At 45.6% G+C, this 24,172-nt stretch overlaps 2 protein-coding genes across 4 annotated transcripts in view; one reads left to right on the top strand and one right to left on the bottom strand.

The window, feature by feature from the left end:
* FAM216B (family with sequence similarity 216 member B) overlaps positions 1–24,172 on the top strand; it is a 515,713-nt gene that overhangs the window by 21,250 nt on the left and 470,291 nt on the right. The gene's annotated exons all lie outside the window — the stretch shown is intronic.
* Positions 12,049–24,172, bottom strand: part of LOC138513869 (L-asparaginase-like) — a 127,963-nt gene continuing 115,839 nt past the window's right edge. For both annotated transcript variants that reach the window (XM_069628988.1, XM_069628989.1), the window contains exons 5-6: positions 20,202–20,364; positions 12,049–12,268 (exon numbers count right to left, since the gene is read on the bottom strand). In XM_069628988.1, the coding sequence (XP_069485089.1) occupies positions 12,086–12,268; positions 20,202–20,364 (346 nt within the window). In that variant the 3' untranslated portion in view covers positions 12,049–12,085. The remainder of the gene's footprint in view (positions 12,269–20,201; positions 20,365–24,172) is intronic.

Here is a 24,172-nt window from a genome sequence, read left to right as displayed (position 1 = left end):
ACTGCGCCCAACCAATAACTATGTTGTTTCTGCAGGGAGCTACATTGGGCTCTTACATTTTAATAGCATGTTTGTTGTCTTTGACTGTTTATATGTGCTCGGTGCGCAATGGTTTCTCCCCATGATTCCTGCTCCAGCATACTCCCGCCTCCCTCCCATCCATTGACCCGATTGGCTCATGCATCTAGTGCTGCTTTTCCAGCGAGGCGCTAGGCCTGCTCGTGGAAGAATTTCTCCATTTGCTGGCGAATTCAAAGGTGAGCAGGAGCTACATTGGGGTCTTACATTTTAATAGCATGTTTGTTGTCTTTGACTGTTTGTATGCGCTCAGTGCACAATGGTTTCTCCCCATGATTCCTTCTCCAGCATACTCCCGCCTCCCTCCCAGCCACTGACCAGATTGGCTCATGCATCTAGTGCTGCTTTCTCAGCGAGGCAGTAGGCTTGCTCGTGGAAGAATTTCTCCATTCTCACACCTTCTCCACTTCCCCGCCTGCTGCCTTGGTGAGTAGAATATGCTTTTGAGACCCTCTGGGCGTCTGCTCCACCTAAGAAGCTGCATTTTGTTTGCGCCCCAGTCCCTTTGGTGCCCCTCCTCGCCTCCGTTCCCCAGCCCTCCCTCGCTTCCTGACTTCCTCCACTGCTTGCCTCCCACCGTCCCTGATTGGCCCTCCCGGCCCACAACACCGGCCTGATAGGCGCCTGAATTGAATCTGCTGGGCCTACCGACCCGTGCCCTCTTCCTGATTCTCCTTCCATCGGCCCCCTGCTCCCATTGGTCCTCTCGGCCCTCATCACCGCTCCTCCCAGGGCAGCCCTCTGCCCGTGCAGCCCTGTGGCTAAGGGCCCCAAGGCAAAGGGCAGCTCCTACAGAGGCAGCTCCAAGGTGTGTCTGCTGGTGTCAGCAGGGGAAGCCAAGGAAGCCAGCAGCTAACAGACACCAACAAAAACTGTAAGTGTGGCATGGGTGGGATGTAGAGCAATTACTCTACACCAGAAAACCCTTGCCACTCTACCTCCCCATCCCATAACATAGACTGCCATAGACTTAGCCCATGCATACCTAGAAAGTTGTGTGACCACCAGCCGGTTATCAACCATGACAGTGTTTGAAATGTTGCCTTGCACTGCATCCTAACATACTAGTCAATGTTAACAAGTTTCACACCTGGAGGGAATTGGGGATGCTGGCCTGTGTCGCATCTAGACAGAATTGTCAATGTTAGCATGTGCAACACCTAGTTGGAACTTGAATATTAGCATGTCCCACACTTAGAATTGAGAACATTAGCCTGCGCCGCATCTAGACAGAACTGTGAATGTTAGCATGTGCCACACTTAGAATTGAGAACATTAGCCTGCACCGCATCTAGACAGAATTGTGAATGTTGGCATGTGCCACACTTAGAATTGAGAACATCAGCCTGTGCCATATTTAGACAGGATTGTGAATGCTAGCATGTGCCACACTTAGACGGACTTCCTAACTTCGCACTGCGTCGCATCTAGGTAATATTGTGAAGGTTAGAGAGTGCCACACCTAGATGGAACTATGAAGATTATCAAGCACAGCACTTAGAAGGAAATGAGAATGTTAGCACTTGGATAGCATTGTGAACATTGGTCTGTGCGGTATCTGGATAATATTGTGAAGATTGGTGAGTGCCACACTCAGATTGAATGGACTAGGTCAGTGGGTGCTACACTTAAACAGAACTGTGAATGCTTGCATGTTAAATATCACATAACCCACTAACGAATATAAAGTCAAACTCTCTGCACACTTAAAAAAATCTCACACAACCATCTCTTGCACAACAAGCTGAACGCACTTCACCACACTGCAACAACACATAAGTCACACCAACAGCACACGCGGACTGACACCGATCCAATACTCGCACCAAAGCTCAGCACCCGGTGTCTACCGAGTTGAAGCTGCCAACAGTACACTACTCCTCTCACTATCCTACTCCCTCTTCACCTTACTAACCCATCCCACCTTCTCATTTACAGATCCTCCAGAGTGCCTGTGGACCAATTCCGTTGCTGACGGTGCGCTATACAAGTACCGTTAGCATAACATAGCATAACATAACATATAGAGTGTGCCAAGGAACAGCTAACTTTGCCTATGCTTGTGTGAGAGGTTGGAAAAAGAACACAACCTGCTACCCTAGGTTCTCATCTCATCCAGGTATTTTATCTGATTGACTTGCATATTTCTGCACCTTTATTTACGGGGGGTTCTCCTATGTGAGGGATGGGTGATTTGCCTTAGTCTTGGGTGTGGGATTTGGAGCCATATTAGCTAATGACCAATAAAATGTCACACATGCGTGGAAGTAAATCTAAAATGTTTGCACCCAGGAAGAAATCCTCACATGAAGATCTTCTAGTATTAGCTTACAGTCCCTCCTCACCGTCTAATCATACCATCATAGTGATGTTATGTGCATAATTGAGAGAACAGCATCTAAAACAGATGCAAAAGTGGACAAACCGAGCAATGCAGACCTGAAATTCGACACCATGATGCAGTCCTCTTTCTATTGTTTCATACCGACACGCATTGCTGGCAGGAAGCTCCTACTACTCATTTCCTGGAATGTTAGAGGAGTGGCCTCAGTAATACTATGTGTATATTTAATTAACAGATGAGCCGATGGCTCAGCGGTTAGGCGCAGCGGGCAAAGTTCTGTCACGCCGAAGTTGCGCCTAAGTTAAGCATGTCTGTGCCACGGATGGGCAGGGGAGCTGTACCCCTAGTGGCAGAGTAAGCTATCTGAGACAGGCCCTGGTGGGTCTTGCTCCCATGCACACAGTATTTCCCGTGAATTTTGATAAAAACTCACTGGTAGCTAGTGTACCTCCAAAACCCACAGAAAACCATGCCTTCAAGGCTAATCTATTAAACACCCGTTCCTTGGTGGCACATGATGCCTCTATATTTGAGTTCTATTTTCAAGTTCTTACAAGATAACTCTCCTGATATTTTATGTCTCACAAAGACCTTGCTGACTGATAGCTCTGCATCAACTCTCTCAGAGGCACTTCCGGACGGATACAGTATAATACACCTTGATCGTACGGCTCTCCATCCTGGAGGGGAAGTCGCAATTATTTTGAAATCTATTTTCATAATTATTATGGTTCCTTAGTCACATAACCTATGTATGGAAGTTCTGCTCGTGCGTTGGGTGGTGGATCGCTCCTACTGTCTACATTGCATGTTGTTTCTACTGCCCTCCAGGGTCTTACTCTGCTTTCCTTACCCCGTTCCTGGATCTGGTTGCCTCCTGTCAAATCAGGTTTTCGAATTTAATAATACTGGGCGACTTTAACATCAGATACAATGCCCTACTTGCGCCCATACTGGCCCAGTTCTTTGATTCCATGACAGACTTTGTTTTCCAGCAGGGGGTAGTTGAAGCAACCCACAATCTGGCCGGCATTCTTGATCTCATCTTTTCTGTGGAATTTGTCATTTCTGTGGCACCAGCTATGCAAGTACTGTGGTGAAATCATTATGTAATACCATTTGCATTGTAAACCCCATGTAGGACTGCTACTACTGTTCCAGCTACCATTATGAAACGGAACTGGAGTACCACCAATCTTCCCCTTATGGCATCCTTTATTAATAAGGAATGTCAGAATATTATGCGACTGGACCTATCCTCTTTATCGAAGACCTTGCTGGAGGCTGCTGATTTGGTGGCACCTCCTAAACCCACTCGCTTGAAAAAACACACTTCTGCACTGTGGTTCACAGAAGAACTCAGAGCGGCTCACCTGAAGCTAAGGCAAGCGGAACGCAAATGGCGCTCTGCACAAAACCTTGAGGAAAAGCTGGCCTCTCGTCAATTTACCCGAAAGTGTAATTTATCCATTTGGGCTGCCAAGCAAGCCTTATTTACATCCAAAGTGGAATCGGCACTTTGCCAATCCAAAGACCTATTCTCAGTAGTTAAGTCCTTCTCATCGTCTACCCGTTTTACACCTATGGTGACCCCCACTCAACATTTGTGCAATTCGCTGAGTGAGTTCTTTGTAACAAATATCACAGATAACCGTAATCTCATTGGGCCTCATTCCGAGTCTGGAGGTATAGCGCCATGGCTGCCTCCAAAATCGGTCCGACTCCGGTCTGGTGAAGGGAGTAATTACCGGTCCAGTCTGAGGTCGGCGGGACCGGTAATTCCCCATTCACCAGACCCATTACCCATTCCCATTGAGCCCCCAGAGGGCTCAATGGGAATGGGGAAGGTGCAAATAACGGTACCGCAAATTTGCGGTACCGTTATTTGCTCCCTGGACCCTTTGCGGCTCCCACTAAGGCCGCCTGGTAAAACCAGGCGGCCTTAACGGGACCCGCAAAGTGACCTCGGAATAGGGCGCAAAGGGATTACCGGCACCGGTGTCATTACCGGTGCCAGTAATCCCTTTGCGCCAGCTTCATAATGAGGCACATTGTCTCCAGTGCCCCGAGTTGGGCTAGCATTATGGTGGCTGAGTTACCTGCCTCTGACCCTCTACTTTGATTCAAGTCCCCTAAATTCTCCACAGGGGACGTGTCTAGGGCAGCAAATCTACTGAAGTCAGCAGCCCTTTCTGATCCTGTGCTATTAAAAGTTTTAAAAGCGATTCTGCCCACGGTCATGCTTTGGTTTACAGCAGCAGTGAATTTCTCTTGCAAATCGGGCATTATTCCCACAAATCTTAAGAAACCGTCACTGGATGCTTCGGTTCTGGCTAACTACCGACCTATCTCGCTTCTCCCATTTCTGATGAAACTGCTGAAATATTTGGTGTCACCTCTTCTTTCCTCTTTTTTTCGAGCCCTCATCTTTTTTCGAGCCCTTTCAATCAGGCTTTCATCTGGCTCGTGGGACAGAGAGTGTCTTGGTATCGGTTGTTGACGATCTTACCATGCTTGTTGACCAGGGTAGAGAGGGCGCTCTGATATTGTTAAATCTATTGGCGGCGTTCAACACTGTCGATGACTCCACCCTTGTGTCCCGCATGGCATCAGCAGACCTCTCTGGCCTAGTTCTGGCATGGTTTTCAGCTTTTCAGGGTCAATCCCCCTGTCTTACCCCTTTTTCCTCTTCTGCCTGTTCACTCTCTGATGGTGTTCCTCAGGGCTATGCCCTGTGCCCAATTATATTCAAAATCTATATTCAGCCATTGATTTGTCTCATCCACTCCCACGGCTTCCGGTGTTACTCCTATGCCGATGACACCCAGATCCTTGTCTGTTTAGATCTTGACCAGGCTGGGGTTCCCTCCCAGCTGTGTGAGTGCTTGTTGGCCATGAGGGGCTGGATGAGCAGCAATTGGCTAAACTAAATGGGGAGAAGACAGAGATCCTGGTGGTGGGTTCTCCTCCTGATCCTTATATTTGGTCTTCTTCTTTCTGTCCTCCCTACTCCAGAGACAGTGGTTAAGAACTTAGGAGTCCATCTTACCTCGTCTCTATCTATGATGGCTCAGGTTAACGCAGTATGTAAGTCGTGTCACTTCCTACTGCGTGTACTTCATGGGGCATTGCCCTACCTCCCTATTAATCTTCGCCCTCGGGTTATCGCTGCAGTTGTCATCAGCCGAATTGACTGTTGCAATGCCTTGTTCCTGGCTCAGCCATTGGGATTGATCCTCCAGCTGCAACGTCTCCAGAACCTGGCTGCCAGGGTGGCCACCTCTACTCCTTACAGGGCTCATATTAGTCCAGTGCTTCATGCCCTCCATTGGCTTCCAGTGGCAAAAAGGAGAGAATTTAAATACATGTGCACGGTGCATAAAGCATATTACCATCAAGGGGCAGACTATCTTCAGGACACATTTAAGCCCTATGTGCCGCGTCGTACTCTTCAATCAAGTGATGCATTTCTCATGGTCATTCCTAAGTTTCGTCATCTGAGAATTGGGGGACGCGGCTTCACTGTCTCAGCATCTAAACTTTGGAATAGTCTGCCCACTCCTCTTAGACAGGTTGAGAACCATCTGAATTTCCGTCATCTCCTTAAAACTTGGCATGTTTATGCTGCTCCGGTGGCCTTGATACACTGTGTTCTTCCTCGCGCCATGATGCCTTAGGGCAACCGTGCGCGTTACAAGTATTATTAACATAACATAACATAGCAATGGTGCATAATGTCCAGACCCAATTAATCTGGTCCCTGAAACAATAGTAGAATATCACCAGGGCTGTTATAAAGGAGTATAAGGTTCTATAACCCCATATGAAGGTGATGGAGAGTCACCAAGGAGGCCCCTTTGTTTGTGTGATGGGATTTAAGGAGGGCACAGCGTTCCAGGCTTGAAGAGCTTCCGGCCTGTTTGGATGCAAAAGCAGCTAGCGGGATGTCTGGGTGACTTTCCACTGGGCATCTCCAAGTCTTATTGCCTTGTGGTTAGCATGGTGGTTAGCATAAGAGAGGTGATGGATGCAAAGAATGGTGTGGGCCCACGATAATGAGCCAATTAGAGAGTGAGGCCGAGAGAGAGATGACCTTTTCGGGAGGATGAGGACAAATAAGGTGAAATTACTCTTTGAGGAAAGGAAGGTCATTGATTTTCCCGTTGTGAGGCAATAACTAAAGTCCAGCGATCATTCAACACGTTATGACATGTTGTAGAATGTTAGGGTCTCTGTACATTGCTTACCTGGGAGAATGTGTACACGATCTGGATGTAATAAGAGAGGCAACATAATGAAGGAAGTGTATAATGGCCAGTAAAAGCCAATTGAATGTGGCCCTGTTTATACTGTGGCCAAGAAGGTTTGACGGCTTGGAGAAGGCTCAATAGTTGGCTGAAAATGATTATTATTGCCAGATACTTTGAACCGAAGGAATAGATGTCTAGGTTTTAATGGATATTTTAATTGTGTCTTTTTTTTTTTACATGCGTTTTGGATTGTTTTTATTTTGGAATTGAAGTGACATAAGATTTGTGAATTGGATTAATTTTGATGATAAATGTATGTAAAAGGTTCTTTGAACTAAAGCACAATTAAGTAAATAAATAAATAACTAGAAGAGATGTGCCTTCGAGCTTGTGATTAAGTCATTCTAAGAGTGGGTGTTAAGGATGAGTATTGCTGTCCCCAAAACTTTGAGCGTGGTCAAGAACAAAGAAAGCAGATTTTCTGGAACCCAGATCAGTACAATTCTTCGCTTAGTTCCCTCCAGATGCTGGAACTGGATCATTCAGGGAAGGTGAACCAGGGACAGCCACATGAAGACTATCTAGGTGCGTGAAATCTTTGGTCATGCTTTCCCATGTAAACATCATGAGAAAATTCACACCGGACAGGGATGAGCTCTGGTGCGTGACTGGGGGTTATGGTCATGATGCCATTGTCTCATGGTGTAGAGCGAAGAGAGTTTTTTTATTGACTCAAACTATGCACATTTGAAGCCAGAGTAGATCATGTTAAAAAACATAATCATGGGTTACTATCTCCAGGATTGGTAATGAACAGTTTGGAACCGGTTTAATTTGTGTTGGGAAGGCTGGTGGGTTTTCTGCTGGATGGCATTCTTGTCTCACCATTAAAAATTAAGAAAAATATATTCATCAAAAAGTCATAATTTAAGGACACATAAAGAAGGCTTAAGTCAATCACTAGTTTGTGAAGAGTTAGCAAACACTTTAGGTCCCGTCGTTCATTATCTCTGTCACTTGCGATCCCCATATGATGATATGCTCATCTGAGTTTTTCCTATGATAATGATGATAATAAGCGCTTTACATCGAACATATATACATACAATATCCCCCAACCAAAGTTGGTACTCATTTATCAACCCCGGAAGGATAAAAGGCAGAGCTACCTAGCCAGGATTCGAACCTACAACCTGCAGATTACACACAGATCGCAGCAGCGAGCGCTCATCCCGCTATCTTACAGGCCCGTCTATGAAGCATCCTATTCATAGAAGATCCTGCTTTCTTTCTCATCAAGGGGACTAGAACAAGAAGCTGTGGCCCCGGCCAAAAGATGAAATAAGGAAATCCATCTCGGTGGGGAATCAGGGAAGGCGGGTGTTTCACATGGAACTGAACCTACACAAGAAATATATTGTCCTTTAACAAATCTTTGTTAAAGCATTGTGGAGCTTGTCCTTTAACAAATCTTTGTTAAAGCATTGAGCGGCAATGGCTACTGGCATTCCTGCAATCTTAAGAGATATTTTTGGGTGTTATATTTCCACTAGCCGCTGAGGATGGGTGGGGCTCAGGAATGCAGTGCTAAAATTCAAAAGGTGGGCTTGGCAGATTCGGCTGCTTTCCAGCCAGTGGTGGAAGTGTACATAAGGAAGTAGTGGAACTATGTTCCCTGCTGGCCTGCCCCCGCTCCCCAGAAACACCACTGCCACGCCCCCTCCCACACACAATCAAACCCCCAAACAAACATACATGCTCTTTATAGGAGTGTTCAGTGCAGTGCACTGAGGTGCAAGTTTCAACTTCTTCCTATACTTTTATTTTAAAACGAAACCATTGCAGAACGGTTTCTTTTTAGGAACGATGAAACTCAAAAATAAAAAGTATAGGAGCACCACTCCCGACCACTCCGGCCTCTGCTTTCCACCCAATAACATCACTTCTCTACCACGCAATTAGGTTTTCTTCTAATCTCTGGACCAGGATCAGGCGTTCAACATGTTCTGCTCATAGCGGCAGCAGGCATCTCTTGAAAAAGTCTTTGAAGTGTTCTCAAGCAGTCTCTACGGCAGTGGTCGAAGTGAGCGGGAGCGGTTGGGAGCGGTGCTCCGCTACTTTTTAAAGTTAAGTTTTACTGCTCCTATACTTTTATTTTAAAAAGAAACCGTTCCGGAACGGTTTCGTTTTAAAATAACAGTGTAGGAAGAAGTTGAAACTTGAACTGTCAGTGTGATGCACACTGAACGTTCCCTTAAACAGCAGGTGCATGTGTTTGGGGCTTTGTATTGTGTGGTGGAGGCGGTGTGGTGATGGGGTTTGCGGGGGTGGGTGCAGGCCAGCAGGGAACATAGTTCCACTACTTCTTTTTGTAAACTTCGACCACTGCTCTGTGCTGCCTCTTTGAATCTCTGCCTGCTGTTTAATGATAAAGCGGGCTGCGGCGATGGCTCATGGAAAAGAAATCGCAGCCTAAGGGGCACCGCTGATCTTGGCAGTCTCTCCCAGTGCTCACCACAGCCGCAGGCCACAGTGTCTGCTTGCTGTTGCTGCTCTCGGAGTCCATCTGGAGAGAGACCTTGCAACTCGACTGACTCCCCTCTCCCCACGTCAAGGAAAGAGAGCATAACACCGGGCCTCTCTCTTCTCTCTGTAAGGCTAGTGTGCACACAGTAACAGAACTTTGCCTCAGAAAGGAGCTTTGTAAGATTGCAGGCCAGCAACGATTCCTTGTGATTTGTTCTGTCAGCTTGTTTATCTTCTATTTGCTTTTCCGGGTTGACAAAGTACAGGTGCATATTTTAGGAACTTTGAGAGCTGAGTGCCAATCACTTTATATTAATTAGTGGCCGCCCAATCACTTGGGGTCCCCACATACCAAGATACTTCCAGGAGTTGCAGCCCTGACGAGACGTTGGCTGAGGACTTATCAGGGAATGCCAGGTCAGCCAGTCAGGGCACAATGTATGAGGCCTCTCACCAGAGGTGCAGTTTAGGACTTTCTACCTCGCACGTACTAATTATTCTGAACTATGAAACGCCTTGAAAAAAGGCCCCTCATTTTCAATGTGTCAACAGAGCCTGGTCTGTCGATAAAAAAGGGTATACATCTATTGAAACCGAAGCAGAAACTACGTGGGAAGAAGTGATTACATGAAACAAGCACACTGGGCTCACCGGATAGGGTTATGCACACTTGAACAGCACATATCCATAAGGAGCGCAGACATCAAGGGATATTTGGAGGAATTTCGCGGCTATGTTCTCTTTTTGTGATTATTAACAGGATTAATTCATAGCCCAAGATATGTTGCATTATCAGTTTCTCGAAAGTCTTCCACTTCTGCACTATGTCCTTGGATAGACATTAGCCAATCATGCCGAAGAGGTCTGGTCTTCACCGGTTATAGGCGTAGGTGATTGGCTGCCTGGGTTGTGGTTCATACATGGGCATCATTTTAGGGGAGGACAAGGGTGTTCCCTCCCACCCAACTTTTGCGGCACACCGTTTTGCCCCACTCATTTGGCAGGGGCCCCTTTCATTTAGATGTCATGTCCCCCCAACATTTTCAGCAAAGTTACTCCACTGGGTTAATATCATATATACAGATGTAATTCAGTATTCAGTTACTGTTATTTAGTTCTGTAAACTGGATACTGTTTGTATCTTAAAACTTCAACTGATATCCGGCTGAAGGGCAACGTTTACACTAATTTGGATGCGTATATTTTATTGGGCCTCATTACGACCCTGGCGGTACGAAGTGAACGGCGCTGTAAAAGGTGCCGGCGCCGTTCACCCCGTACCGCCGCATTACGAGTTCCCCTCGCGGGACACGGTTAGTACGCCTGGGAAAATCAGGCGTGCTTACCGGGTCCCGCGAGGGGAAGAGGAAGCAAACAACGGGCCATCTCGTAATGGCCCGTTGTTTGCTCCCTCTCCCATTCCCATTCAGCCCTATGGGGGCTGAAATGGGAATGGGGAAGGACTGGGTCCGGTCCTTGGAGGGAGGAATTACCGGGCCTTCCGAACTCGGAATGGCCCGGTAAGTCCTCATTCCGAGGACCCGGACCCCAACGCGAATTCGGTGGCAGCCAGGCTGCCAATAGCGGCATGGTTACCGCCAAACTCGTAATGAGGTCCATTGTGTTTTTAATTCATTCAATTGTAAATAGACCTATGGTTAAAAGAAAGCTAGTACAGGCCGGGATTGTGATGCATTAGAAGAGCTGTTCAGGGTTCTGATGCCGGAGCAGCAGGTCACCCTCCATTTTGGGGGTGAGGCACTGATTGCTTAGGATTGGCCTCTGGGGATGTAAACACAGCCCATGCTTCTGATCCAGACACAAGCAAGGGCAGAAGGAGATGTGCAAAACAGAAAACTGGTTTGTTTTGCTGCTTCAGGGAAGACAAAACCCATTGCTTTTGGGAGATGCTACAAAGAGTGTGGGGGCCCTCTACTGAGAACGAACATGGGTCAAATACCCTGTTCTATGGAATTTCTTCAAGTCATGTTTTAGCTCACTGCACCCTTCACAGAGGAGAAACAACCATTTGCATATCAGTCTTTGCCCCAGCCACAAGGGCCGTCCAGCACCGAAATGCTACGCAAATCTCCTCTGAACAAGAGTACCTTCAGCAACCCCAGACACGTGTTTCGGCGCAGTCGAGCCTCATCAGTGAGGTGAAGCTGAGCCTCTCTAAGACACAGTTAGAAAGGGGTCCACGTCTGGATTACCCTGGGTTACTAAGGGTGAAACCCCAAGTTTTACAAAGTTACAAAGAAGTGTGGGAGCCCCTCTACTGAGAACGGTCATGGGTCAAATACCCTGATCTATACACTTTCATCCACTCAGGAGGGTCTACAACCACGTTTTAGCTCACTGCATCCTTCACAGAGGAGAAATACCCATTTGCATTTCAGTGATTGTCCCACCCACAAGGGCCGTCCCGCACCAAAATGCAAGGCAATTCTCCTCTAAACAGGAGTATCTTCAGCAACCCCAGACACGTGTTTCGGCCTGGTCGGGCCTCATCAGTGAGGTGAAGCTGAGCCTTTCTAAGACACAGTGAGCAAGGGGACCACGTCAGAATTACCCTGGGGTACTTGGGTGAAACCCCAAGTATTACAAAGTTGCAAAGGAGTTTGGGAGCCCCTCAACTGAGAACGGACATGGGTCAAATACCCTGTTCTATGGAATTTCTTCCACTCCGGAGGGTCTACAACCACGTTTTAGTCCGGCCTCATCAGTGAGGTGAAGCTAAGCCTCTCTAAGGCACACTCCTTTGTAACTTTGTAAAACTTGGGGTTTCACAATAACAAACCCAGGATAATACAGACGTGGACAGATATGACACAAGAGAGATTCAGACATAAGAATATAACAATTATTTAATGCCTATAAACACTACTTAATAATAGGAAATATTTTCAATGAGTAAATCGCCTCCTGGGAACTCCTCAGCTTTGAGCCTCAAGTATTCCTCCTTGGTGGTCACGTGCTCAGTGAAGCGGGGGTGGAACATGTTATAGATGGATGTGAAGCCGCTGGCACGGGCCTCATCCACCGCGGTGGCCCCCCAGTTATCTTTCACCTGCAGAGGAGAGAATTCAATAGGACAGGTGAGTGGCGAATGAAAAGAAGGACAAGCAAAGAGGAAGAGCACATATGTGTGACTAAGATTGTTAAAAAGGACATGACAAAGAATGCTTGAGAAAGCTAACGCAATAAAAGTAATTACAAAAGATGACAGGGGTTGTGGGTGCGCAATAGAAAAGGTGGCAAAAAGAAAAGACAGACACATCAGAAAGAAATAAATGAAGCAAGGAAGGAAACAATGTAATGAAGGAGGGGCAAAGTAAGAGAGAGAAGGAACCTTCGGGCGGTAAGGTAGCGAAAATGGGGGAACTAAGATGCAAGGAAAGGTAAGGAGTAAGTTAAATAGTGGGGGGAGGGAGAGAGGGAGGGAGGGAGGGAGGAGGAAGGAAGGAAGGAAGGAAGGAAGGAAGGAAGGAAGGAAGGAAGGAAGGAAGGAAGGAAGGAAGGAAGGAAGGAAGGAAGGAAGGAAGGAAGGGAGGGAGGGAGGGAGGGAGGGAGGGAAGGAAGGAAGGAAGGAAGGAAGGAAGGAAGGAAGGAAGGAAGGAAGGAAGGAAGGAAGGAAGGAAGGAAGGAAGGAAGGAAGGAAGGAAGGAAGGAAGGAAGGAAGGAAGGAAGGAAGGAAGGAAGGAAGGAAGGAAGGAAGGAAGGAAGGAAGGAAGGAAGGAAGGAAGGAAGGAAGGAAGGAAGGAAGGAAGTAGAGATAAAAGGTAGAGGGAGAAGGAGTGAAAGAGGGAAGGAAGGAGTATAGTAGAGATAAAAGGTAGACAGGGGATAGAGGGAAAGAGGGAGGGGAAAGAGTGATGTAGAGATCAAAGGTAGAGGGGGAAGGAGGAAAGGAGGGAACGAAGGAATGAGTGATGTAGAGATCACAGGTAGAGGGGGTAAAGGGGAAGAGGGAGGGAGGGAAGGAGTGATGTAAAGATCAACGGTAAAGTGAGAAGGAGGAAAAGAGGGAGGAAAGGAAGAAGTGATGTAGAGATCAGAGGAAGGAAGGAAGGAAGGAAGGAAGGAAGGAAGGAAGGAAGGAAGGAAGGAAGGAAGGAAGGAAGGAAGGAAGGAAGGAAGGAAGGAAGGAAGGAAGGAAGGAAGGAAGGAAGGAAGGAAGGAAGGAAGGAAGGAAGGAATAACTAGTTTTTATATAGAACTTCAAAAACCGCAGGTATCTGAGCGCTGCAATAACAGTTGTTAATATTATCCCACTGCGTGGTACTCAAATTATCGACCTTGGAAGAATGGGGGGAAGGAGGGAAAGAGGGAGGGAAGGAACAAAGGAGTGATGTAGAGATCAAAGGTAGAGGGGAGAGGAGGGAAAGAGGGAGGGAAGGAAGGAAGGAGTGGTGTAGAGATCAAAGGTAGAGGGGAAAGGAAGGAAAAAGGGAAGGAAGGAGTGGTGAAGAGATCAACGGTAGAAGGGGGAAGGAGCCGCCTTCTCTTTCTTCGCCTCACACATTGCTTCTCCACTTTCCGATCACAGTCTCCGTCCCTTTACATCTGTTCTCTCACACCCTCAGTTCCTACCTCCTTTCTAATTCTTCCCCTCACACTTCTAGTCTCTGCTCATCTCATTCTGTGATACTCTAAACTAGGCATTCTCTCCATCTCGGGCCCTTCCAGTCTCACTTTATATTTTTCCCTTGCACAAGTTCTTTCATGGCTGTTCCTCTCATCCTCCCAGTCACTCCCCTTCTCTTCTCCGCATGATCGCAGTTCATTCTCGCCTTTATCTCACACTCCTTCTACCTCTCAATCTCATTCCCTTCACACTTTCAGACCCCTCTTCATGTCTTCCCTTACACTACAATCACCCGCAATCTCTCCCCATCACACTCCCAGTGTGGCTTTATCTGTTTTGAACATATTCCCAAGCCCACTCCAATTCTTCCTCTCTAACTCCCAGTCCATCAATGTGCTTTCCCTCACAGTCCCTCTCAGTCATATCCATCATACACTTAGGCACTCTTCACTCTTCATCGCTCTTTACACCTAACGACTTGAACCTTCCCACCCTACATTTTCTCCATTCACGATACAATATGTATCTCTCATGCCTGAGCATCTATATCCATCTCCTTCCTTATCACTCATCTTTATCTTCCACCACTCCTACCTGCATCACGCCTTTCTCTTCTTCCTTCACAATCCTACCCAAATTACTTGACTTCAAAGGCCTACATTTCCATTACGAATTCTTCCCTGCATCTCCTACCCTCCAACTGCTAGTTTTCACCCTCACCCTAACACTCCCCCCTGTATACACTCCCCTCTTAACCCTGACGTATTAATTTTCTCACGCTCTTCGTTTCAACTGTTTCCTTCACACACCTTCATATATATTTTCCCATCGGGACCTTCCTTCACTTCTCTCTTCAACATTTATCTTCATTTCCTCCACTCAAGGAGGCAATGTATTTCTTCAGTTTAACATATGCATGTATTGCCCCTCACACTCTTAACTCAATCTCTTACCCTCACACTTATAAGTCAATCTCTCCACCAATCTCTTCACCTTTCACTCCTGTAGTTGTTTCCATCGTTGATACTTCTACCTTCACCTCTTCTCCTTTTTCCACCCAGCCGCTTTTCATCTCACTGTTATTAGTGGTATACACTAGTTAGCATATTTCTTGTCAAAATGGAACCTTTCTAATATTACAATAGAAGATTTGTTATCTAGCACCTTATTAACAAATATGTCCTAATTACCGCCATCTACCATTGCCAGTAATACTACCTTTTAAGTGAAGGAAGTGCTGGATAACAAAGTTTGGAAGCCAGATACCAAGGCAGGAGGCCATCAAGCTTTGTTAGGTAGCTGTTTTTTTCCCCCTGGCACCCAGATAACCAGCATTCCATCATCTGGCATATTTAATTATCTGACACCATTGGGTTCGTGTTGGTGACAGACACAGCCGACCACACCCTTTTGTGTACCGTTAGCCCATATGGGAATCAGGTTTGCATGAAAGCTTCATTGCCATGTATACATATTTCCTCTAATACATGTAGAGTTATAGTTGGTCCATTTAGTTTAATTTGCTCCCTTGCAAATTCAGTAAATAAGATTGTACTTGTCAGAAAATTATAACTAGGGGGCTCTGCCCCAGGCGCCTTTGGCGCCCAACCCCCTGGCTTGAACTAGGCGGCTTGGTCGCTTGTAGGGATACACCACCAAGGGCTTTCATGAATCTCCTTTGGAAAAATGGAAAGTTGGACAGTATACCAGCAAAGATGGAGAAATGTGGAACGGAATGACAGCAGACCCATATCTTTAGGGTATTCAATGACCCCAGTGCAAAGCGTTACGGTACTGTCACTTAACACTTACACAAGTTCATAGCACAAGTTCATCAGTTAATATCAGTTAATGAACTTGAAACACCTTAGGAATTCTAGATGCGGACAGTATACCATGAAAGTTGGATGCATGTGGAACGGAATGCCACCAGACTCATATTAAATGTTACACAAAACGGTCACTTAAAGACAACTTCATCAGTGAATGAACTCCAGTAAATGGACTTTGAATGCCATACGAATTACAGTTTGGACATTATTCCATTAAACTGGGCAAAATGTGGAACAGAATGAAACCAGACCCATGTCTGTGGGATATACAATCACCCAATGTAAATCATTACAAAAAAACAAAAAAAGTTACACAACTCGTCACTTATACACAACTTTACTAGTGAATAAACTTCAAACGTTTTAGGAATTGCAGATTTGGGCAGCATAGCATTCAAGCGGGCTAAATGTGGAACTGAGTGACACCAGAAGCATGTCTGGAGGACAAACTATGACCCCAATTTCTAGCATATCAAAATCATTACATAAAAACATTACACAAAATCGCCACTTATGATTTCATATAAAAGGGTAGATAACTCCTTTGTGAGGGGTCAGCAATGAGAGACGGACACAAAGTTGAAGTATTCTCAATATTTGCTGTGTTTATTCAAATAAAAAGGATTTGGAAAAGGCCTATCTTGCCCTAACCAAAGGAGAACATCCCTTCCTATGAAAATAAAACAAAAATGAGTTGGACTTCTATTCCTCAGACTAACATGTAAAAGAAAAGGGTACAATACAGATTCTGTCATCACTTCACTTACGTTAGGCAAAACATCATAAATAAATATATAGGGGAGGAAGGATAGCTCATGGGCAATGCGTTTGTTTTAGAAGCAAGACAAAGCACTGCAACACAGGTTCGATCCCAATCCTGTGCTTAGAAACCAGTTATAAAAGAACAATTATAATTATATACAGTTTGCGAAAGACAATCCTTGTTTTCCAGGTCTAGTTTCCCTTCCACTGAAATATTGGAAAAATTCTGTTTCCCCAAAGTTCTTTTAAGGATAATGAAAATGTGTTTTCCCTGGTTATTTTCCCTAAGGTGACAACAGATAATGTTCTTTTCACAATAAAGGTAGAAATATATCAAAAAACCGTCTTTTCTAGTATTCAGGATGGTCAAAGTAAAAATGTTCAATTTTAAACAACACTCAATCGAGCAAAACATATTGTCCTCCCTTTGGTTCACATAGATCCCCTCGTGTACTCTCCTGCCACTTTACATTTCCCAAAGAAGCTTCAACAATAAACTTTGGATATACTGGTTTCCTCTCCTTCCAGAAAGATCCCTGGTGAACTCTCCTGCCAGGTATCTTTCTCTTGTGCCATATTGCCCTCTTGTTCTCTCTTTAAAATAGCTTTTGGCGTAAGGCAACGCTGGTTCCAAGTTTCCACCAACTGACATCTCATGTCAGGAGAATTGTACCATATCTGCCCTCTTGCTCTCTCTTTAATTCTATTTAATCGGTATTCAAAATGTCTACTTTCTTGTACACGTACCTGTCGGAATGCCCCCGGGTCACCAATATCAAAAGGCAAACTCACCAGTTACTATTGGTGTCTCTGACTCGTGGTTTGCGGTAATGGCTGAGTTCTGTTATTTGAATGACATCCATAACTTGCTGACTCCCTTTCAGGTTCTCTGCTCGTTTCACGGTCCCTCGCCGGTACAGGTACTGCTCTCAGTCAGTGCTGTTGACAACCTGTCTGCAGTTGTAGACGCCTCAGCTGTCCTTCTCTGGAGCCCAATAATCTCAGTCGGTTCTCCCATTACTCTGGTACGTTCCGGTGACAGAAGGCAGTCCAGGAGCACCTCTCCTATGTAGTCTGGTGCACTACCGCACATCATCTGCCTCTCTCAGCAGCTTTGCTTCCTGCTCTTGCACTCTGCTGCCCGACATGGTTTCTCCTTTATTTTCTCCTGCAAGTTCTCGTTTCTCTTCCTCTCTTGCCTGCAGGTGTTTTTCACATTTAAATGTCCCATGGCGTTGATTAAAGAGACAACCACTAGACCGCACATTACTATTGCCCATATGGTTGATCCTCATTAACTCTTCTTTCGTCTTGTTCATCTCAGTACTTAGAGCCTTCTGGGATTTAAAATCCCAAGGATTACCCCAGTATTTTAAGTTCTGCTGTTGCACATTTTTATCCATACAACAGGCATCATCACTGGCAGATGTTAAAGAATGTTTAGAGAGATTATTTATGTGTGAACAATATAGACAATTCTGCTTAAAAGGTTCAGCAGAAGTGAATTTCAAGACCTGATGGCTACAGGGTTCAGTATAATGGCAGCAGGCCATCAGAAACTCTGGAATTATAGTTTCTTCTTCACTGTTATGAGATGAGTACAGTGTTTCCTTTGTTAGAGACACCACCTTTCCCTGCCAGCCATTTCCTCTGAAGTGATCCACCCACCTAATGCCACCCTCAGGGTCAGAATCATGTAACAGCTACCTTCCCCTGACCACATGGGAGGATACTTTAGGTTGGAGTTTAGGGATGACTATGCAGGATTAATCACACCGTATGAATATTAAAAGGAACATTTTAAACGTCATTGGCTGAAGGAACATTATGCCTGGAATTTGGGTCTAGAATTATCTGGGTCTTATCTAAGAGACCATAAAAGACCCTGATAGCAGGGTACATATTACTGTTTGGAAACAATACTCATTCTGAGAGTTGCATTTAACGGACAAAAAAAAGTGAAAATACAGATCCTTTTCACATGTCACAGTTACCTTAGGCCCAGGCAGTCTTCAGGTGGGACCCACAGGTTTCCTAAAATTACTGGTGTTTTTTAAAAGGCGAATTGAAGTATGAGGTTTGAAAACACTTGATTGGGAAAGAGGGTCAATATTGCATTTTCCTATTGTAGAGTCTAACCATGTGTTTTGCAACCTACTTGTAGCTCTAGGACATTGTAGGTTTCTTGGCAAAATATGCTCCAAGGCTTTAACTGGTGCAGTCTTAAATGTTACCTCACACTGCCTCAAGCTTCACAATGGTTTTGTCGCTTACACACAGTATGGCAAATGCAAAATACATTACCCACTTTTGAATGGTGCAGTATCTGCAGCTATCTCAGCGTATCTCATGCTCACTAATGGGTGCTACCCATTTGAACTTAGCTTCTGTCATTGGTGCCCTGTGTCCCTCACTCACTGGGGGTCCAGAGCAATAGTGTGTGACAGCTGTTGGTGAGAAATGGCACTGGAGGGGTGTCTTCTGACTTTGTTGATGTGATTAAATAGGTGGACCTGGGCTCAAAGTTGGCCATACTGTGTCAAAAAACCAATGTCTACGTTCAGACTGCTGTCTTTTAGGTTAAGCATCTTCAAGTACTTGAGCTCCCCCATTCCTATGTATGGGGTACTGGAGATCTGATAGTTTAAAAACTCCAACCATGACCGATGTTTGTCTGTCAAAGAGCTCAACATAGGTACATATGATTGAATTAGAACTGAATATGGCCAATATCATTTATTATTCTGGTAGCTAGATTACCTGTAGTGATTATGGAATTTATGGGTTTGATTATTTTTTCTGTATTACTAAAATCACAAGGGTGTGCGTTTTGGGACCTTATACTAGACTGGCTGAGAATATCATGCTACAATGGAAAAAGCTAAAGAGCTTCTTCATCTGATATTAACAGGCAGAAGTCTAAGTGAGTGCAATAAAAGGTTTAAAACTTGACATTTTGTGATTTTCTTTTTAAACTGCAAGACATAATTCCCAGAATGCATGAAATAAAATAGGCCCGTAGGAGACATTCCCCTATAGAAAAATACAGCCTTATTTGTGGCTGTTTGAGAGACTACAGATACCAAAATATAGCTAATCGATTATTATACATGAATATTTAAAATAAGATTCCATTCTAAGGTGACTGTACCTGGGAGTGCTAAATGGCATGCAGGCTGCTGCAAAATGGCCTTCTGTGCTGAGAGAGCTGAGAGGATGAAAGGGTTAAACGGCTCTGACTAGCAAAGTCAAAACCACAAATCAGAAGCCGACATTCCCATCCTCCCCTTCCAGGGGAACGTCTATGTCATCATGGTGCGGAGACATACACTTTCCTTTGTAGCTGATTGTGAAATGCTATAAACTGGAGGGTCTTTTTAAAAAAAGAATGTGCATTGACTTCTTTGTATCCTGCATCTAGGGTCCCCTTACACGGCATGGGCCCAGGGCACGTGCCCCATTTGCCCGCTCCTGCTGTTAAGACATCACTGCTCTAAATCCTTAAGCATCAGTTCCCCTCAAACCCCTATTCCATTCCCATCTCCTGCACAGACAATTAACAGGGTCTTAACATCTATTCCTCCCCTAAAGAATAATTCTTCCAAAAGAACATGAGTAATTTGTTCGCAAACAGAAATCCATTCCATCCTATGGTCATCTTCTGCCTAAACACTCCTGCCATTGCATGTCTTACCTTACACTCCTACTCCCTTCACACCTGTTACCTTACCCTATTGTCTTCTCTTCCCTTCACATGCCTTGTCCCGCCCTACACATACCCCTCACTTTTCCAACCCTGCCACATCGCTCCCATTCCTTACCAGTGGGGTGGCACCATAGCGCAGAAGCACATCCACGGTGGGCAGGTAGTTACTGCAGACAGCAATGTGCATGGCAGTCCTGTTGGAGTAGTCTCCCTGGTCCAGGTCTGCACCAGCAAGGTACCAGGCTCGAAGCAAATCATGGTCCTGGTTATAAACTGCCCTAAACAAGAAAAAAGAGTATTTTAAAAAAGAGATTTGAATAGCCCTCTTATGCAGACTGCTTATAGTAGTTTACCCTAGAGTGAGGCCAGCCTATCTTCCCCAGGCGCACAGTGACCCGCTCTAGTGTGTGATCATCCAAGCCCCCCTAAGCATGCCTAAAACAGACACCTTGTACGACCAGCCTGTCTCCCCCAAGCAAGCTCCCTGCAAAACCAATGAACCAATCTACAATGGGACAAGCTCGCCCCTCCCAAGCGTGTTTCATCCATAAACAGAACAGCTTTCATGTATGATGCTGAACCTGCGTGTCCCTTCCCAGCCATGCTCCACACACATGCATACAGTTTAGAGTGGGACCCGTCTCGCCCTGTCAGGCATGTCCACACATACTGTTGGACGATCAATCTTACTGAAGGCTACCGAGATGCTATGAGAAGAGGCCTGCTTAAAGTAGTAAAAGAAGCCCATCTTCCCAAACATGTCTGCTGAGTCTGCACTAAAGTGGGGCCTGAAACAAGGCTCATATGAGAAAGGCAGGTTGTCCATTCTGATATGATTTTGTAGTTTTCCCTAATCGTGGGAACAGTGCAATGGGTTTGGGGTTCACGAGGTCAGTTAACGCAAGTTGTATCTCTACAAGTAAGATCTGTCCAGAACTATGGGGTATGTAGTACGCGTTTCCTGTGCCGCCCACAAAGGAGCCCGCGTAGAAAACGCCTTACACAGAAGCCAGCCAACTAGGAAGAAGAGGTAAGGGATTCAGCGGGCAGGTGGGTGGTGGATCATGGGAGGGAAAAGAGCACAACAAAGACAGGTTGGGGTGCAGGGGGGGTCGGAGTGTGGGGTCACCTGGAGGCGTGAGGTGGGTAGGCCCAGCATGATTGATTGATTGATTTGTTATTTACTATGCGCCTATACACAAGTGTTTCAAGGCGCATACGGATTGCAGGCCAGCAAGGTGGAGGGTGGTGGCAGGGTGAGTGGATGAGGAGGTTAAGGCGCTGTGGGAAAGGCATGGCGGTCGAGGGGCAGATGCATGGCACAGGAGGGCAAATAGAAGGTTTGCCAGGGATGGTAAACATTGATGATTTTCTGGGTGATAGGGCTGGAGAAAGAATGTCTTTAATGGTTTTGAATTTGATGGAATTATAAGGCAAGTGCTGGATTTTAAGGCATAAGGAAGAGGAGGAGGAAGGGTTTTTTGGGAGGATGACAAAAGGGAGGGGGTTCTCAGAAACAACCCTCCGGCCCTGTGGTTGGGAGCTGGAGTTACCTCCCAACATCTAGGCAAACAGGCTGTGCCTTAGCTTTCCCGACTCATCTCTTGGTAACTGTGTTCAAATAATCAATGCTAGTTCTCTGGAAGGGAGCGGGAGAGACAAGAATACAGGGTAGTATGGTGTTACCCTGAATAAAGGGAAGTAAACCCAGGGATGTAAGGTAAATACGAGTGCAGGTGCAATTACAGGTAATTTAATGACAAGGTCCAAAGTCCAAAGGAAGGTGCCCGAGAGTACAGCAGGACCTATATTCACTTGAGCGCAGATTGGTCTCACATAGGAAATAGCGGGGTCAGGCAGAAAAGGTTCTAAGTGGCGAAGCAGGAAAACTGTAATTAGTCTGTCACTGTCTCAATCTGTTAAGTATAAGGCACATTTACAAGATATGGCCACCAGTGTACATAGGACATTGCTCTGGAGCTAGTCAGGTGCATTTCTGAAGGTGATCTGAGCGGAGGGAAGGGTGCGGTCAGGTTCCTTTGGCATTGTCAAGCCAAATACAGTCAATGCTTGAATCCAGAAGAGGTGAGAGGCTCTTGGATGGTGGTTCTGGGTTTTCTGTGCTTTGGGGCGTATCCCTAGGTGCCACAGAGTAATGGAGCGAGCATGCCCTCCATTGACATGGGGGGAAAGTATTGTGACAGCCACCTAACCAGTGGGAGCCGATATACAACTTTTGCAGGGTTCTTGCCAAGCTTTGTCTGAGGTGCAGATTCAGATTTGAACCCCAGGCGCCATTTACAAACTAGTCGTAACTGGTCCTGAAAATTGTAACACTTTTTGTCTCGGGAGGATAGCTCAGCAGCAATGTGCTCGCCTTAGAAGCAAGACGACACGGAGCAACACAGGATCGATCCCTGGGTCCGCGCTTAGAATCCTTTGGGTATTAAGCACGTTATAAATAATCTATCATATCATATACACATATGGCATTACCCTATATGGCCATGCCTTAACCCTTTCATTCCCTGGTATGAGCAATGTCCTGCCATGGGTCAGTGCTGGGTTTTGTATGGGGGGACAGTAAGGTCAGCCAGCTTGAAACAACCTGTATACTACTACAATATTAATAGGCTGTCTCCAGCCAGTAGAGCACACACAGCCAACTGTTTGGTCGAATTTACACAGGGAACAGGATTCCTTGATACCCTTGTCACCTCACGGGACACACATAACATTCTAGTTTCTGCCGGGGCAATGATGAGGACTAAGCAGGTAAAAAGTCTGCAAACTTTTAAGGAACCAGTACAAATGAAAGGGGCCTTGTGCCAGAGTTATAGGTTGGGACATTTGGTCTCACATGGTGGCAATGCTGTGGTGAGGACGTTGATGTAAGGGCCAAAGCTACAGAGGAGGAGATGCTCTGGGTCTCTCTGAGAAGAATTTGGTAATATTGGTGGTGGTGTTTAAATTGAAAAGGGGTGGGGGATTTTACAGGTTTTAGTCAGTGTTTGATAAAGAAGAAGGTCCAGGAGCAAGTCCTTTTGGGGGGGCGGTACAGTACCAAGAGCCTTGTCAGTCCGTCTTTTGTTATGGATAAGAGTTTTGTTTCAGAGCATCATGCGCCTCCGGTGATTGGGGCAGACATTCCTTGTTAGTTTGGGTACTAATCGTTTTTTAGCCTTAGGTTCTTGTATGCTTTGCGATGATAACTTTAGGTCTGGCGTGAAACACCACACTCCATGCAAAACCACACATAACCGGGCAATATTTCAGTGGCGGCAGAAAAGAAATATTGATTTGGTGGATCTGGCAGAAACAGAATCCAGTGCGGATTCTGCACTATTCGCTTTGCGTATGAACATTTTGCTCACCTCTAGTGGCAATAGGACACGCTGACTGATCAGAGGCATACATTAATGAGGAGATAGCAGGAGTTTGGTGGGTGGCCTGACAGGAGAATAGTGATCAGATTTTCAGTGGAAGAAGGAGGCGGGGCCTGAGTGACTAACTTAATCCACCTTCGTGAATTCTAATCTTGTTTAGGAATCTGTTTTGGGAGAGTGTGGAAATGAGGTGGTGACTAATATTCAAGGTTCATTGTAAATAAAGGACCAGGAGTGTAATTGATAACATGCAAATAAAAAACTCAAAGAGGAGGCAGAGGAGGTATTGTCATTCACTCAACTGTAGCATAAAGAGCGCAACCTCAAAGAGGGTAGATCCCAAATGTAATTGTATCCCACTTATTATTTTGTTTGTTAGTAAGGAGGATTATATAGATATGGGCTATCAGTATCTCAAAGATACGAAATCAGGTTTTCAATGGTGTTAGGAGATGGAGGTGCCACTGGATTATCAAATCTACATATTTGATACAATTAGTACAGGAAGAGAGCATTTGACCAGCACACCTTTTAGAGAGTCGATTGGATGCTCCCATGCGTCTGAGTTGCACCTCGTCGGGTAGGTGGAAGGGGCATTGTGATTGGACTTCCCTCACTTCCTCTGAGATAAGCATTCCTTGGGTCTGGAAAGGGCTGCTATGGGGCTAGTTCTAGCAAAGGATGTTGAAAGATCCCTGAC

The sequence above is a fragment of the Ambystoma mexicanum genome, chromosome 12, assembly GCF_040938575.1.
Source record: "Ambystoma mexicanum isolate Mex_15411 chromosome 12, UKY_AmexF1_1, whole genome shotgun sequence".
NCBI lineage: Eukaryota > Metazoa > Chordata > Amphibia > Caudata > Ambystomatidae > Ambystoma > Ambystoma mexicanum.
This window is presented reverse-complemented; position numbering and strand designations above follow the sequence as displayed.